Here is a 15,288-nt window from a genome sequence, read left to right on the forward strand (position 1 = left end):
TGTTGGGGGGAGAAAATGGACCTCTAGAAAAAGCAGAGTTAAAATTTGAACAATTCCAATACAAAAAAGTATCTTATATTTGAATATACATAGGTGCAACATATACTTTTGCCAACAGACTTTTTCCTTCTCTAACTGCAGAGAATGATATTGGTTGACCCATAGCATGAACACTCACTGATTTTCTAGAGAGTTCATTGTGAAATGTTAAATTTCATGTAGATGTTTGTAATGAATGAACTCCAAATGCCTTTTCTTAAGAGTTAATAAATACTATACTTTTAAGTGGGCTTCCCTAGTGGCTCAGATGGTAAAGCGTCTGTCTGCAACGCAGGAGACCCGGGTTTGATCCCTGGGTTGGGAAGATCCCCTGGAGAAGGAAATGGCAGCCCACTCCAATATTCTTGCCTGGAAAATCCCATGGATCGTGGAGCCTGGTAGGCTACCGTCCATGGGGTCACAAAGAGTCGGACACAATGCATGTTGTTCATGTAGAGGATATATTGTTTTTATTAGGCTCATCAGTAAAAGCATACTTGTGAAGGTCAAAACCTGGGCTATATATTTCATATTTGTTTCATAGAAGAAACATTCGTAATACCATTCAAATATTTAAGTAATAGTTCTCTACTACTACTAGGTGCCATAACTTGCGCTAGTAACTGAAGTACCCTACACCAGTGATTTACACCCAGGCTTTACATCAGAATACAATAAACGTGAAATAGTATTAATATTCTGGCTTCATCCTCTAGGTCAACTAACTCAGGAATTATATTTTTAAATACTTCCAATATGCAGCCAAACCTGAGAATCAGTAAATATGTCTTGCTCCTTAGGATAATGGGAAGGCAAATAAGGAAATAGTTATAATGAGTGTGAGTAGAAAAAAAATATCCCTTCCTCCAATATATATTCTTGCCAGTGTGTCACATTAAATGATAGTTTTTTTTAACTCGATACTTCTTAAATTTTTTAAACATTTCTTTGAATGTCCACTGAATTTTGTCATAATTTAACTGTGCTTCATTTTCACTAAGATGTCTTTTTTCTTCTTCCTCTCTTTTACTCAAGCCCCTCTATAATAGGATGAATCAAATAGGTTCCCAAAGTGGGTCGAAATTTGATTCAAAAGTTAATAAGAAGGTTTTTAATAGAAGAACCTGTACTAGGGTCAGATTTCCTCAAATAATCAGTGCTACTGCAATGATTTTTATTAGGAGAGGAATGTAAAATTAACCTATCTTTTCAAATTTTCATATAATTTATATTTCTGTAAAACCCCTTAAAACAACCATTTAATGAAACAAATAGAATAGAGTTTGTGATTGAAAGTTGCACAGTCCTGTCACTCTTTGCGACCCCATGGACTATAGAGTCCATGGAATTCTCCAGGCCAGAATACTGGAGTGGGTAGCCTTTCCCTTCTCCAGGGGATCTTCCCAACCCAGGGATTGAAGCCAGGTCTCCCACATTGCAGGCAGCTTCTTTACCAGCTGAGCCACAGGGGAAGCCCAGAATAGCGTTTAATGGGACATAATTCGTGGGAATTCAATTAAAAAGAATATATAGGTTATGTAGAACCAGGATCACCAGGATCATAGTAGATTACCAAGTTAAATAAAAGATGGGTTTAGATTTTTTACCATTCCCTCTGAATTTTAAGTTTACCCTTAAAGAATATACTACACAAATTCATTTTGGATCCCCTCCCCCAACAAAAAACATAATGTATATGGTAGACAGACTCTTATTTTTAAAAAAACTTTTAAGATCAATTTTTAAAATTAGAGCCTTATAGCTATTATTCTGAGTAGGGAGTAATAAAAAGCATTGCTTCCAAAATGCCAATATATCTGGCTGAAATGACAAAATTTCCTTTTCCCTATATATTCTTTTGTCAGTCAGTTGCCAGATATCCAGCTACCTGGAAACCATCTTACCTTTAGCAATGTGTCAATAAAACAAGTGATTGACAGATTCAAATATTTCCTCCAGATAGCCACATCTTTGGAGTCACTGTATTGAGTATAGCTTTTAGAAATATTTTGTGTATTGTTTCTCAGTCTCCATAAATTCACACAAGGCAGTCATCAATAAGGCAATAAGGAAAAACCAAATTTTATTCTATTCCCAAGCATATAGCAATTTTATATAATGACACATTTGATTTTTTTAAGATTATTATTGCTTTAAGAGTAAAAATGCATTCTGAGGTCCAAATTTCTAATTTACAAACTCTTGAAACATGGCACTCCTAAGGGCTTCCTGCTAGGAAAAATCTTTTAAGCTAAAGGGAAAATTATATCAGCCTACACTTTGGGGGAGGGGTACTTGTACATTTCTAGGAAAGTTCACTTAAAATTCAGTTAAACATTTTTTTTCTCCATGACTAAGTTGTTTGTATATACAGGAGATGCAAAAGAAAAAAAGTTAGAAAGACTCAACTATTATGCTATAAACCTCTTCAGAGCAGGAATCATAACTTAGAAATCTTTATCTCCTTTAAAGGTAATCTTGGTTCCCATGGTCAACAAGTGCTGGCTAAATGGGTTTCAACTTCTAAAAGGTGTTAAATATCAGAATTACAGTGATTCCCAGGTGGCTCTTCTGTGGTAGAGAATCCAGGAGACAAGCATTTGATCCCTGGGTTGGGAAGATCTCCTGGAGGAGGAAATGGTAACCCACTCCAGTACTCTTGCCTGGAAAGTCCCAGGGATGGGGTCGCAAAGAGTTGGACACAACTGAGTGACTGAGTATGCACATCAGAATAATAGGGAACAATTAAGGAAAGCTAAGGACTATTTTTATACCACTATTGAAGTCCTGATTATTGGTTTTCTCTTCTTCCCAAATCAAGCAGAATTTTTAAACCCACCAAGCCATTAACAGTTACAGTACTATCTATTCCAACAGGAAAAGTCTTATCCCCACAAACAGACAACACAGGTTATGGGGACCGAATTATTGACATTTTATGGACCTACACAATATGGAAAATAACCCATTCATTGGGCCCCCTCTTTTACATGAGAAACAGAGAAATCTTCTCAAAGGATATTACATATTTGCAAGCATATCTAAGCAAATAATCCTTAAGACAGGAAAATAAAAACATTCTAAACTTGAAAAGGGGTTCCACAACACCAGCACCAATCTATTGACTGTAGACCATACTCAAATAGTTCTAGGACTTCCAAATGAAGAGTACAAAATTCTGTCTATGGTTTGGATACCTATTCCAAGGAACTCCAAGTCTCCTTACAAGTATAAACACCCAGGATAACTGTCTAAAATTGTTACTTTCACTAAGATGTTTCATATTGTATGAAGAGTAACATTGTATATGTCAGCCAACCAATCAACATTTATTGCGGATCTGCTACAGATTCATTCATTCAGATTTCATTTTTTTGTCTGAGGATAAGCAAATTTTTCCAGACATATTTTCAAGTGTCCCTGATATGGCTGAGTTAGTAAAATTACTACGAGATCTCACTGCTGAAGTAAATCATACTGTTGGCTGGCTTGATATACCTGCTAGTTAAAGTAATTGTTTAATTGTAGTCATATGGGTGAGGGAATAAAATCCATAAGCATTGTAATAGGTAAGCAATCATATATGCTCTTGGGGCACTGAGTTTTAGCAGCTATTTCCTCTGGTGATTGGTAGTAGTGCTTGTAAATACAGACAGCTTGATGGGAAATGAACAAACCAAAACAGAAAGTGTCTTTGTATACACAGACTCTGACCAAATTGGCTGTCACAGACATTTTAGAGTTTCCTCCTTGCATCATTATAACAACATGGACTTTGCAATTAACCATTTATTTACATGATCATTGAAAATCGTCTGGTCATTGAGTATTAATATATGCTTTCTATGATCACTGAAAAACATCTAACATAGCATCCGGAGTTGCTCAACGATTTTCAGCCTGTGACACATCATTAAACTTATCAGGGCACACCCAAGGCTGCATATGACTTTCATGGGCCCTGTGCACATATCTTTGTGGGTTCCTTCCTCCACTTGGAAAAAAAATAAAATAAATTAATAGATTATCTTAGTCCTAGCATTCTCATTTATTCACAATGTGTGAAAAAAATTTAACATTTTATTTGACCCTGAACGTGAAGAGATAACCCACGCCCAAGGTAAGAGAAACCCAAGTAAGATGGTAGGTGTTGCAAGAGGGCATTAGAGGGCAAACACACTGAAACCATACTCACAGAAAACTAGTCAGTCTAATCACACTAGGACCACAGCCTTGTCCAACTAAATGAAACTAAGCCATGCCCGTGGGGCAACCCAAGATGGGCGGGTCATGGTGGAGAGATCTGACAGAATGTGGTCCACTGGAGAAGGGAATGGCAAACCACTTCTCTTGCCTTGAGAACCCCATGAACAGTATGAAAAGGCAAAATGATAGGATACTGAAAGAGAAACTCCCAAGGTCAGTAGGTGCCCAATATGCTACTGGAGATCAGTGGAGAAATAACTCCAGAAAGAATGAAGGGATGGAGTCAAAGCACTGACTTGATGGACGTGAGTCTGAGTGAACTCAGGGAGTTGGTGATGGACAGGGAGGCCTGGCGTGCTGCGATTCATGGGGTCGCAAAGAGTCAGACACAACTGAGCGACTGATCTGATCTGATCTGAATGCTCTTTGTTAAAAATTATTTTCAAAGAAATTAAATCATTTCATGAACCCTAAAAATCATGAGCCCTAGGCAATGTTTGTGTTGTGCCTAACAGATGAGCCAGCCCTGGGCACACCAAGTTATTCACCCACTTTCCACCTGCTTTTGCCCTAACCTTGTTGAGGCTCTGGCTGAGCATGTCTCCCCCAAAGCCTCGTAGCCATGAACTAATAAACCATTCTTCTCCCTCCATCCTTCTACACCACCATTTCATCCTTTTCCAATGTTTGTGTGTGCATTTTTCCAAAAGAAAACGTGGGACATTAGGATAAACCAGGCTCATCGTCATATAACAAACCATAGTACAGTAGTTGAGTAGTAATTGGCTATTGAAAAGCATTTCTTTGATTGGCTAAACTTTCATTTTTTAATCTAAATTTTTTTACTATGCTATGCTTTGATGTTTTACTATCCTATGTCTTGGTATCAGTTTCCATTTATTAATTTTACTTTTTCCTAATCTTGCATCTTTTTTAAGTTTCTTAAAAAAAATTAACCCCTGATTATGCCTTCTTGGTTGTTATGCCTCCTATTGTTTGTAAATTCTCCATCTTTGGTACTCTTTTCAAAAATTTTTCACTTTCTAACTCACTTTTTCAAATTTTAGGCATGTGTATTTTTAAATGTATTCTTTATTTCATTGATTACATTCTCTGAAATTTTAATTATTCATTTTAACATTTCTAATAATTATTCAGAATATTATAATGCCCAGATCTTTCACTTTATTCTAGTCAAATCTGATTTAATAGATCTTTTATATTAATTTAAATATTTATGTATAAATATATATATACAAGTCATCATTTTTCTAAGGTATCTTCTGTTTCATTTATCTCTTTTCCAGATTGCTTTCCCACTTTTAAAGGGCATATTACATTTGGCATCTTCCTATAGAATAGAAAGTATCAATATAGTTTAAATTTTATATCTCCAAAATGAGTTTTATTCAAGTTTTTGCTTTCAATATGCTTGAACAGTTTGTTAATCATTTAAAAGAGGGAAACTAACAAATTGTGTATTGTCTCCACTATCATTATACAAAAATTCCATTTCTATTATTGATTATCTCTAAGGCAATCATAGATGAATTAATAAACTAAAATGCATATTGCTTTTTAAAGAAATGTATTTGAAATATGGTCTTGATATGACACAGTCATTGCAAATCATTTTATAGGTGAGCTCTAAGTGCTAAGCTTTGTTTTTTCTACATTAAGTACTAAACTTCTTAGATTGGACCTAGGATGGTCCGCCTTATTTTGAATTGTGTTCTAAAAGGAATTGTGTATAATGTGGAAACAATGTAATAGCAATGGTACAATAAAGCTTTTTAAAAATAGCTTCAACATATTGTTCCATTGTGTAGGAACTTTTCCTTGCATTTGTCAAAACACATCTTGTTCTTTCATAAACTGTAAAATATATATACCTTTAAAAGAACATCAGAAGAATTGTAGAACCCAAAACACACAGAGATCTACTAATTTTCGTATAATTTCATAACACCCATTTCAACAAAGAGTTCAGGCAATGGAAAGGTGAAATTATTTTAATCACCTTATATATTTCTATGATGGATTTTTCTTTCTTTTCATCTACTTCATAATTCTTCAATTCCCACATAAGACATGATTAGAATTCAGCTTTGGCTCATATTGTACATGTGGATAAAATTATATATTTAGATGTATATTACACCTGAGAAATGTATTAGAAATGCAGGTGCTAGATCCCACACCAGATATACTAGATCATAATTTGGGGGTAGGGAGTGGGGCAGTAAGGCTTCAATATTCCAACAAGCTCCAAAGGAGATTGTGATGCCTAACAAAGTTTGTTTTGAAATTCACAAAATTTGGAAATTAAATGTTAAGACTAAAGTTTCCTTCCTGTTTTTTAAATAGCACAAGTTAAAACATAGACACAAAATGAAGGGGTACCAGACTTGAATATTCTGTAGGTTCTTTCTTTGGAAAAAGGTGGTGTCCTAAACTGGAAAATGAACTTGTTTGGTTTAGAGTGTTTTAAAAATACATTTAGAAGGTTAATTACAGACAGTTACAGAAGAGTAGAATTTTTTCCATAAGATATCCCAAAGCTACTTGCAATGGTGATAAGCTATGTTATTTGCAAAAGAAATTTCAAGAGTGCTTTGATCATTTACCTAACTTGGGGAAAGTCTTGTTTCATCCATTGAATTAATTCTATAAACTGACTAAAAAAAATAGTTCTCAAGAAGAGAACTTACCAACAGCTTAGTGAAGAAGAGTAAACATAGGTTGACATGTGAAGACACATAATTACATGCTAGGTATATGGAAGCTTGTCTCTGCCCTCACCTCACCATTAAATCTTTTTTTTTCTGAAGATATGAGAGCTAAAATTGTCTTAGGTAGTAATCAACTCAGGGGATTGACATTGGCCAAAGCTCGAAATAGCCAAAATACTAATCTCCACGTATAGAATTTTTTGCATCCCAACAATAGATTAGTATCTGTGTAAAAGGACATTCTAGCACCTAAATCAATTAAGAATGCAGAATTAAGACTGCTTCTTGTAGTCTGTTGTAAAGGCATATTACTAATAGTACAGTTGGATCTGTCCTATAGAAGACATCCCAGGAATGAGTACATCTCTAGATATGCCAAGCACAATGGCAGTGATAGTTAGTGGCACCGAATTCAGGAAGATAAAAGCAGACAGAAATCAGGGAGAATGTCCAAACATTTATCAAAGCTTTAGTAGATGTACAGGTAGGGTTGCTGGATAAAATATACCATACCCAGTTACATTTGAATTTCAGATAAATGACAATTTTTAGTAAAAGCATATTCCTAACATACAATATAATATAATCTTTGTAATGTTGTATATTGGGGATATATTAAATATACTGAGTCTTTGGTCATTTATGTGAAATAGTAATTTAACTGGGCATGACATATTTTTATTTGCTATATCTGGCAACCGCATATACAGGGTACCCTGAACAATCCTCCACATCTCAAGGAAAAGATGCTTAATGGTCATGGTTATTTTATTAACATTTAAGAGAACAGCTGATATTTACATCTTGCTAAATTATAAAAAGACCTTTTCCATCTTGAGCCTCTTTTTGTGCTTATCCCTGATAGCACAGTTTCCATAATTCTCCCTGCACCTTGTAAATTGGATAGATGGATCAAAGATAGGTGACACAGACAGGGCAAATGAGTATGGTCACACTCAAACTATCTTCTATTTTTCCTGTAACTGAAATTTATCTACATGCCTATTGTTAAAGCGGTCTTTTTCTAAGAAAAACTGTTTTTATATGAAGACTGTATAGAACATGAGGGTAATTTTAGCACCTGTCCTTTCTTTACCTCAGCTGGCCCGGGAACTGAAGTCTCAGTAAGGAGCATTAGAAACACAGCTCCTCCCCAGACCCCCACTACTTTTAATGCACTTCCATATAGCCTGGGACACCTTATTAGAAATACCACCGAGGCCTTCACCAGAAGTACTCCGGAAAACTACAGCCAGAACAGCAGCCAGAGTCAGCACCTCAGTCTATGGATGGCTGGAATGACATCTTGGGTTCCCTGGACTACTCCACCCTTCTCCAGCACCACGGAAGAGGTAAGTGAAGGAGAAAGGAGTGCATGGAGTGTGTCTTGGGAAGGCCTCAGAAAGCCCATTGCTTGAAAAGACTGGAAATAATTTGCTGGAAATAATGCTACTTAAGTGGGTGATGAGGCACTCTGTGTCTTTGTTGTTAATTGTACATGAAGGCATTTTGCATAATGAGAAAATCTTGGAGGTAGAATTTAAATGGCTACACCTTTATAAGCTGAAGATAATTATAACTCCTGTAGACTGGCCACATTTCTGAACTGAAGTCAGGGTTCATAGTCTTACAAGAATTAAAATCAGGAAGTAAAAATTACAGTCAGTAACTTGCAGGTCCCCCTGCATATAGGTCACAATCATTTATGCTTATAAGGGAGGGGAGAGAGTCACAAAGCAATGCAAGATTCAGGAATCATTATAACAGATTTGTGAAGATGGACAAGGATAAGCTGAGTCATATAAAATTCTACATCAGCATCCACAAGACAGGGAAAAGGCTGAGAAGCAGCCAGGACACGGCTGTAGAATCTGTTCACATAGCGTTTCTGTTTCAGGTGTTCACGCCTTTGGTTTTGCTTTCCATTCAGGGTTTTAGGCCATCATTTTAGACAATAGCTGTAATTAAAGCACATTTTAAAAGCTAAGGTTTCATTTGGCAGTATTTAGCTGTTTCATAATAATCAACCTGAGGGCTTCCCAGGGAGTGCAACAGTAAAGAATCCACCTGCCAATGCAAGAGATGTAGAGACCGCTGGTTCAATCCCTGGGTTGGGAGGATTCTCTGCAGGAGGAAATGGCAACCCATTCCAGTATTCTTGGCTGGAAAATTCCATAGACAGAGGAGGCTGGCTGCCAATAGTCTGTGGCATCGCAAAGAGTCAGGCGTGACTGAGTACATCCACACACACAAAAACAACCCAAGTAATTTAAAGGAAGTAAAAGCTCAACTCTATGCATGTAACTTAACCATTTTAGTGCTCTGTTTTCTTTTGCATTGTGCAGAAATTAAAATTGCACATGACTCCTGGCTAGTGAACCCATACCTCATTATTGATTGCAAAACAAATAGAGCCAGTGCTATAAATCTGCCCTCCAACCTATTTCTTGCCTTGTCTCTGAAGAGTTCAGAAGGCCTCACGACTTTCCTGGACACTCTTTAATCAATTTAAAGCTCAATATTCACTATCAGCCTATTAGCAAAAATACCATTTCAAGAAATAACCCAAACTCTAAATTCAATTGAAATGTTAGCTTCTCCCTTCCATCACCCCACCAAGCTTGGTCTTGAAATAGGGGAAAATGGAGTGTGTTCAAATTCTCTCACATCTCACCAGCTATATACCCACCTCTCCAAGCTTGATCTTCATGGTTTCAGATATATCTGGGCTTGGAAAGTGGGAAGGAAAGACAGGAAAAAGGAGCAGGAGAGCTGTTACTTAATGATGTCATCATGAACTGGCCCTGTGGTCTCCCTAAATCTCCAAGCCCTGAGCCCTTTCAACCACTGATGTCAGGGAGAGTTTCACCACTTGCTTGTGAAATTGAACACTTCTTGGTGGAGCACCTTCTCATTCTGGCTGAATGTGCCTTGACTAAAACTGCATTCTAACACCAGTTTATAAGAGGATTCTTATAGCTGAGCTTAAATATTTATATTTACTTTTTTTTGTACTGATGTGTGTATTTTGTGTATAGGTTGCTGTTGTTCAGTCCCTAAGTCATGTCTGACTCTTCTGAGACCCCATGGACTGTGGCACTCCAGGCTTCCCTGTCCTTCTCCATCTCCCAGAGTTTATTCAAACTCATGTCCACTGAGTCCGTGATGCTATCTAACCATCTCTTCATCTGACACCCACTTCTTCTTTTGCCTTCAATCTTTCCTAGCATCCAATGAGTCAGCTCTTCACATCAGGTGGCCAAAGTATTGGAGCTTCAGCTTCAGCATCAGTCATTCCAATGAAGAATCAGGGTTGATTTCCTTTAGGATTGACTGGTTTGATCTCTTTGCAGTTCAAGGGACCCTCTAGAATCTTCTTCAGCACGACAGTTCGAAAACATCGATTCTTCAGTGGTTACCTTTCTTTATGGTCTAACTCTCACATCCATACATGACTACTGGAAAAACCATAGCTTTGACCATACGAATCTTTGTCAGTAAAGTGATGTCTTTGCTTTTTAATACACCGTCTAGTTTTGTCATAGCTTTCATTCCAAGGTACAGTGTCTTTCAATTTCATGGCTGCAGTCACTGTCCACAGTGATTTTGGAGCCCAAGAAAATAAAATCTGTCACTGCTTCCACTTTTTTCCCTTTCTATATGTCATGAAATGATGGGACCAGATGCCATGATCTTAGTTTTTTTAATGTTGAGTTTTAAGCCAGCTTTTCACTCTCCCCTTTCACCCTCATCAAGAGGCTCTGCGTGTGTGTGTGTGTGTGTGTGTATTGATATCAGTATATATGTACTAATTTTTATCAGTATATATATAGGCTTTTTCCAGTAGCCATGTATGGATGTGAGAGTTGGACTATAAAGAAAGCCGAGTGTCAAAGAACTGATGCTTTTGAACTATGGTGTTGGAGAAGACTCTTGAGAGTCCCTTGGACTGCAAGGAGATCAAACCAGTCAATCCTAAAGAAAATCAGTCCTGAATATTCATTGGAATGACTGATGCTGAAACTGAAACTCCAATACTTTGGCCTCCTGATGTGAAGAACTGGCTCATTGGAAAAGACCCTGATTCTGGGAAAGATTGAAGGCAGGAGGAGAAGGGGACAACAGAGGATGATATGGTTGAATGGCATCGCCGACGCTATGGACATGAGTTTGAGTAAGCTCCGGGAGTTGGTGATGGACAGGGAAGCCTGGCGTGCTGCAGCCCATGGGGTCACAAAGAGTCAGACGTGACTGTGCGACTGAACTTACTCAGAACTTATAGGCTTCCCAGGTGGCTCAAATGGTAAAGAATCTGCCTGCAGTACAGGAGACGCAGGTTAGATCCCTGGGTCAGGAAGAACCCCTGATGAAGGGAAGGGCAACCTAATCCGGTATTCCTGCCTGGAGAATTTCATGGACAGAGGAGCTTAGAGAGCTAAATTCATGGGGTTACAAACGAGTTAGACACAACTTAGTGGCTAGACAACAACAACAGCAAGCATATATGTATATATATAGAGAGAGACAGAGAGAGAGACAGAAAGATCAGTACCAAAAAAAAAAAAAAACACAAAACTGCATCAAATAAAAAGCATGCCAAATAAAAACTATAATCAACAGAAACATATCTGCCTGAACACTATAATGCTGTATTTTAGCAAAAAAGAATATTGCCTCATTTTTGCCCAAGTTTTACCATTGTGAACAAACATATAGGAAGCTCCTAGATGTGGCTGGGCTCTACCGGGATGGATCAAGGACAGCCAGCTCTAGAGTTCGAGGAGCAGCCCAGTCCTGTGTTACAGACCTCATGTGGTCCAGCCCAGAGCTGGGTTTGCAGCCTTGGATTGTGATAAACACTCTGTTGGGTTTTTTTGTCTTTTGAGTTTTAATTTTTTCTAAGAGGAGATTCATGCTAAGGTTTATATGAGCTCCCAGATAAAGCATCAAGTGTTGGAAGTTTGTGTGAATCTTGTTCAATATGTTTCTATTATGATATATATATATATATACATACACAGAGAGAGAGAGAGAGACAATTTTATTCAGGGACTAATTATATATACACATACATATTTTTTTCCTTTGTAATTTCTCCTGTTTTATCTCTTAATCACTCTTCAACTCCCCACCCTCATCCACCAAAAAAAAAAAAAAAAATGACAGTCCAGTGACTTTGGAAAATGTTCATGTATTCAACAAATAATAATATTTCTTGAGAACTTAACTAGTATCAAAGCACAGTGGTTAAGAACTCAGGCTTTGAAGTCAAAGGCCTGAATTCCTCTTGCTAGCTAGTGACCAGCTTCAGTTTCCTCATCTATTAAAATGAACCTCTACCTCTTAGGGCTGTTGTGAGGACTGGGAGAGACAAGGCCTATAAAATGCTTAACACAGTACCTGATCCTTAGTAAGCGCTTAAGAAGTAATAGCTGTGGTTGCTGTATTTACTGGGAATCAAAGGTGAATGACAGGTTGTTGCCCTGAAGAAACTCACCATCTGCTGAGGTGCTGAGGGGGATGGAGATTACTTGGGTTTGGGTGGAATACAAAAGAGAGGTTCTTGACCTTGTGGAGGTTTTAAGTAATGTCTTCTGGTGGACAGAATATCTGATTTGAGCTTCACAGAGTACAGGAATTAACCCAATAACAGGTGGGGAGGAGGGAGGGAGGGATGGACATGGAAGAGCTGAGATGGGACAGGATGGAAAGTTGGACATAATTTCAACTTTCACCCAAGATTAGTATTTTAAAGAAACTTGGGGATTATTATTGCTTCAGTCCAATCATGGATTCCATACTAATTCATTGAGCATCTACTATCTGCCAGACTTTGGGGGGAGTATGAAACCAAAGATGGTGTTACAGAGGCACATAGAGAGCATGATGTAGTCAAAATCATTGAGCACAGGATCAGTACTCTGTTGTTATTCAGTCGCTAAGTGACTCTTTGTGACCCCATGGACTGTAGCACACCAGACTTTCCTGCCCTTCACTATCTGCTGGAGCTTGCTCAAACTCATGTCCATCCTGAGTTGGTAATGTTAACTAACCATCTCATCCTCTGCTGCCCCCTAATGAATAAATGACTTAGACAGTATAAGAAAGTGAAAGTGAAGTAGCTTGTGTCCGACTCTTAGCGACCCCATGGACTGCAGCCCACCAGGCTCCTCCGTCCATGGGATTTTCCAGGCAAGAGTACTGGAGACAGTATAAGAGCTCTGTAATAATTTTCACATGTGTGGAAGTTGGATGTATATTGATGAACATCTCACATTTTTAAAGCAGTCTTCATCCAGAAACAGACACTAGTTCCTACTTGTTATTTTAATTAGTGACATGCTTAGATTATCTGTCATTCCTTTTGTTTCCATACATATGTAGCCACCAGGTAGCAGTTAGCACACTTGACCTGAAGGAGATCTAGCAAAGAAAGAACAAGAACTGAAATATGAGATTTTTTGCTTGGAAAGGCAATGACATCACTATAACTCCCATTTATGAAGTGACCATATGTTCTAGATCTACAAGCAAAGGACGAGTTGGGATTAGAACACAGGACTGGGAATGGAGGGTAGGGTGTCACAGAAAACTTAAAATGAGAAAGTGGGATGTTTTTGTGTTTTTTCTTCCATCAAGAGTTCCTTTGAGTAATGAGGAAGGAAATATGAAGAGATGCTATACTATCTGCAATGAAGAGAGTCCAGGGGATAACAAGTAATAGCTAAAATTTGTGTGCCAGCAACTATGCTAAGCACTTCCATATATTCTGGGAGGTGGGTACTTGTATTTATTTTCCATCACTGTGTAACAAACAACCCCAAAATTTAGTAGATTAAAACAATGAGAGCTTACTATTTATCATGGTTTTGTTAGTTGGAGGGTGGGGTGGAGGCGTCCTTTGCTGGTTTCACCCAGGCTCACTCTTGCAGTTGCCTTCAGCATGGGGACTCAGATGACTTGGAAGCTTCACAGTAGCCTCTTCCATGGCTAGCATTTTGAACTAGCTGCATGCTTCAGAGAAGGCAATGGCACCCCACTCCAGTACTCTTGTCTGGAAAATCCCATGGATGGAGGAGCCAGGTGGGCTGCAGTCCATGGGGTCGCTAAGAGTCGGACACAACTGAGCGACTTCACTTTCACTTTTTACTTTCACGCATTGGAGAAGGAAATGGCAACCCATTCCAGTGTTCTTGCCTGGAGAATCCCAGGGACGGGGGAGCCTGGTAGGCTGTCGTCTATGGGGTCGCACAGAGTCGGACACGACTGAAGTGACTTAGCAGCAGCAGCAGCAGCGTGCTTGCTTCTCTACCTGGCCACTCAACCTCCATTAGATGATACCAGCTTCTTTACCGGATGGTTTTGGAAAGCTTTGCAAGAGAGGAAAGGTGGAAGCTACAAGCCTACTGAGGCCTAAGCTCTGTGACCACACATTACTTCTGCCACATTCAATCAGTCAATGGAATCCTGAGCCAGGCCAGACTGAGGAGGCAGATAGGTAGAAATCACTTCTTAATGGGAAAGAGCTGCAAAGTCTCCTTGAAAAGGGGCATACGTATTGGGTGAGATGAATCTGTGGTCATTAAACAATCTACCATAGTATTTATTGGGCTTCCCTGGTGGTTCAGATGGTAAAGCATCTGCCTGTAATGCGGGAGACCCGGGTTCAATCCCCAGGTTGGGAAGATCCCTTGGAGAAGGCAATGGCAAGCCATTTGATATTCTTTCCTGGAGAATTCTATGGACAGAAGGGCCTGCTGGGCTATGGTCTATGGGATTGCAGAGAGTCGGACATGACTGAGTGACTTCACTTTCACTTTTCACTCTCATGCATTGGAGAAGGAAATGGCAACCCATTCCAGTGTTCTTGCCTGGAGAATCCCAGGGACGGGGGAGCCTGGTGGGCTGCCATCTATGGGGTCCCACAGAGTTGGACATGACTGAAGTGACTTAGCAGCAGCAGCAGCAGCTTAAAGAGGCAAGGACTCACCCAAGGTCACATGGTTAAATAGTAGCAGAGCAAAGAGGAGAGAAGACACACACACATACACTCCTGCCCATCTAGTCACCTTATTCTCTTGCATAGAGCTCCTATTTATGAAGATAAAGGCCAAGAAAGAAATGATTTGAAGCCCTACATCACTCACTGATGCTCCTGCAACTGCTACTGCTAAGTCACGTCAGTCATGTCCGACTCTGTGCGACCCCATAGATGGCAGCCCACCAGGCTCCTCCGTCCCTGGGATTCTCCAGGCAAGAACACTGGAGTGGGTTGCCATTTCCTTCTCCAGTGCATGAAAGTGGAAAGTGA

At 38.9% G+C, this 15,288-nt stretch overlaps 1 protein-coding gene across 2 annotated transcripts in view; it reads left to right on the forward strand.

The window, feature by feature from the left end:
* Positions 1-15,288, forward strand: part of PTPRB (protein tyrosine phosphatase receptor type B) — a 130,533-nt gene that overhangs the window by 3,883 nt on the left and 111,362 nt on the right. For both annotated transcript variants that reach the window (XM_059886183.1, NM_001205297.1), the window contains 1 exon segment: positions 8,079-8,329. In XM_059886183.1, coding sequence (XP_059742166.1) covers positions 8,079-8,329 — 251 coding nt within the window.

The sequence above is a fragment of the Bos taurus genome, chromosome 5 (assembly GCF_002263795.3).
Source record: "Bos taurus isolate L1 Dominette 01449 registration number 42190680 breed Hereford chromosome 5, ARS-UCD2.0, whole genome shotgun sequence".
Taxonomy (NCBI): domain Eukaryota; kingdom Metazoa; phylum Chordata; class Mammalia; order Artiodactyla; family Bovidae; genus Bos; species Bos taurus.